Source organism: Triticum aestivum, chromosome 2D, assembly GCF_018294505.1.
Source record: "Triticum aestivum cultivar Chinese Spring chromosome 2D, IWGSC CS RefSeq v2.1, whole genome shotgun sequence".
Lineage (NCBI taxonomy): Eukaryota > Viridiplantae > Streptophyta > Magnoliopsida > Poales > Poaceae > Triticum > Triticum aestivum.
In genome coordinates, this window is record NC_057799.1 from 45,644,766 (window position 1) to 45,647,314 (window position 2,549).

General features: G+C 55.4%; 1 protein-coding gene across 1 annotated transcript; it reads right to left on the reverse strand.

Moving 5' to 3' along the window:
- Positions 1 to 925: 925 nt before the first annotated feature.
- Positions 926 to 1,817, reverse strand: LOC123051440 (wound-induced protein 1). Its single transcript, XM_044474302.1, has one exon. The coding sequence runs from the start codon at positions 1,483 to 1,485 to the stop codon at positions 1,192 to 1,194; it is 294 nt and encodes a 97-aa protein (XP_044330237.1). The 5' UTR covers positions 1,486 to 1,817; the 3' UTR covers positions 926 to 1,191.
- Positions 1,818 to 2,549: the final 732 nt, after the last annotated feature.

The window sequence follows — 2,549 nt, forward strand, 5'->3', positions numbered from 1 at the left end:
CGGAGCGTGGAAGGCCGTTGCTGACTAATTATTTTTGCTTTGGATTACCGTTTTTGGCGGAAGGCTTTGAAACCTCTGGTGGAAGCCACTTTATATCATTTATTTCAACAACTAATCCTTGCATTAGTAGTGCTTCCGCCAACACTCACTTGTATTACTGTGCTAGTACCTTACGATTAATTAACTGGTAATTCTCTTCTTCTTAATTAATCGATCAGGCAAATCATTTGTCTCCGTTTCGAAAAAAAATAACTGTGTTAGTACGTGACATTTTTTCTGCATGCATGTCCCCTTCCGCCAACACTTGAGATCTAGTGGTTCATGGGAAAAGTGACTGACGGATGAATCGTTTCCAGGTACCTAACGTATTGTCAGTCCTCACCATTTTTCTCTACCAGCACTCTCACTGAATCCCTACATAGTTTATACAGGGCTAACTACGAGCCCGGTGAGGCCATTTGCGGCCTGTGGCTCACTGCCCTGTAGGGCTGCGTTGCCAGATTCTTCTACTTCCCTGGTTTTGACTTTCTAAGTTTTCTTCCTTTCTTTCCCCCTTTTATTGGAAGTTTTTTTTTTACTTTCTCTTGATTTGCATTTTTTTTGCTTTTTCAGACCCGTGGTATATGAGATATACTATATTTACACGTACGTACTACCTTTGTTCTGATTTACTAGTCACTGAATTTGCTGAAATGACAAGTGATATATAGATCGGCGGAATCCAAGATCAAGGATTCAGCTTTACTCTCCTAGTCTCACGACGTGACTGACTCCACGACAATGGGACTCCACTACCTTTTTGCTTTGGCTCATCTGACATTTCACCGTCAATCTGGATCCATGGTGGAGGCAAAAGCAAAACCATGAGTGCCTTTCCAAAAAAATAAATTTAGACCATGACTGCCTCTCGATCAGCCGTATGAAATGACGTAAATATACACATCGTGCACTAGCGGGCCGCGCAGTTTTATAGCTGTAGGAAAATGAAAACTCGGAATGTTTTGCGGTTCATCTAGACATTTCTATGCCATTGAAGGCTTGCAAGACATTCACTCGTGGCGTTGCGTACTGTCGCACAAAGGTACTCAACTAATTTACTGCTAGTTCATCATCATCAGGTGCACGAGACGTGTGGAAATGTGGTAAGCAATATCGAAATAAGAGACCTACGTAGTACATTGCTTCCAGGAGTTAGAGGGCGAGCACGAGGCCGGGGAGGGAGTTGCGGGCGCGGTCGGGGCGGCGGCTCTGCCAGACGCACTTGGACGCGGCGGCGGCGGCGAGGCGCGTCACGGTGAGGTCGGTGTTGAAGTACTCGCGCAGCTGGGTGATCACCCCATCGCCCCCCACGGTCCACGCGTGCACCCAGTACGCCTTGGCCTTGTCGTCCACGCCCTCGGCGATGACGGTGGAGCCGAAGGCGTCGACGGAGCGCGGCTGGAAGCGGAAGGAGGAGGAGCTGGAGCCGGTGAGGAGGCGCATCATGTGCTGGTGCGCGGGCGGGCCATGGAACCACCACTCGAGGTCCGGCGCGAGGAGGGAGTGCACGGCGGCGTGGTCGCGGCCGTTGAGCGCCTCGTAGAGGCGGAGCACGAGGAACCTGTTGCGCTGCTCCTCGGTCTCGTGCCCGCGCGCGGAGGCGAACCCGCCCTCCAGCTGATCCAGGTTAGCCAGCTCCTCCCGAGGTTTCCGGCCGCTCCTCCTGTCGGAGACGAAGAAGAAGACGACGACGGCGGCGGCTTGATCTCAACTGCTTGATGCTCGTGATCGTCTCGGCGAGAGGCGGCGAGGTACGGTGGGTGCAGAGGCTCCGAGAGATTGGAGTGTTCGGAGCGGCGGAGGCGCGTTTTATAGCGGGGGCGCGCGCGATGGTGGATCGATGGGCCCGTGCGTGCGCGCCAGGGTGGACGGCAACCAGATCGGGCTCGGGTTGGGCCCCGCTGCTGAGTCGGATGATGGGTGGTAGTGGGTGGGACCCACCGTCGGGGAACCAATCTGAGTGAAAATTGACGGATTTGCCCCCTTTTTAACCTAAATACTTCCTAGTGCAGCTGCGCTCGTTCGCTGGCGCGAGCGCACGCACCGCAGCCGTCCGATGCAGCGTGACGATCTCCCCACGCGCGACGCGTCCCGACCAGGTGCCCGTTACGGGATTGCGCGAGGTGTGCGGCGCGTGGTGGGCCCGGCCCTTTATTCCAGGCGAAAACTGCCCCGCATCCCCCGCTCGTCTTGTTCGAAACCGCCCGCACCCCCCGCAGATTTCATTCAAACTCCTATCCCTCTCCCTTTCCCCTCCTCTAGCAACGGCGCGGCGAGGCGGGGTGCTGCAGTGGTGGATCCGGCGTGGAGTCGCCCGTGCGGGAGGCCGTCTGCGAGCGCCGCGAGTCGCCGGCTGCAGGCGGAGGTAAACCGCTATTTCCTCCTCCCCTGTTCCCCTATTTTTCTCGCTCTGCTCCCCTGTTTGCGCTCCATGGAGTTAGGGTTTCGGTGAGGGGGCGGGCACGAGATTGTCCATGGCGTCCTCGGGCTCCCCGTCATGAATGCTTTTG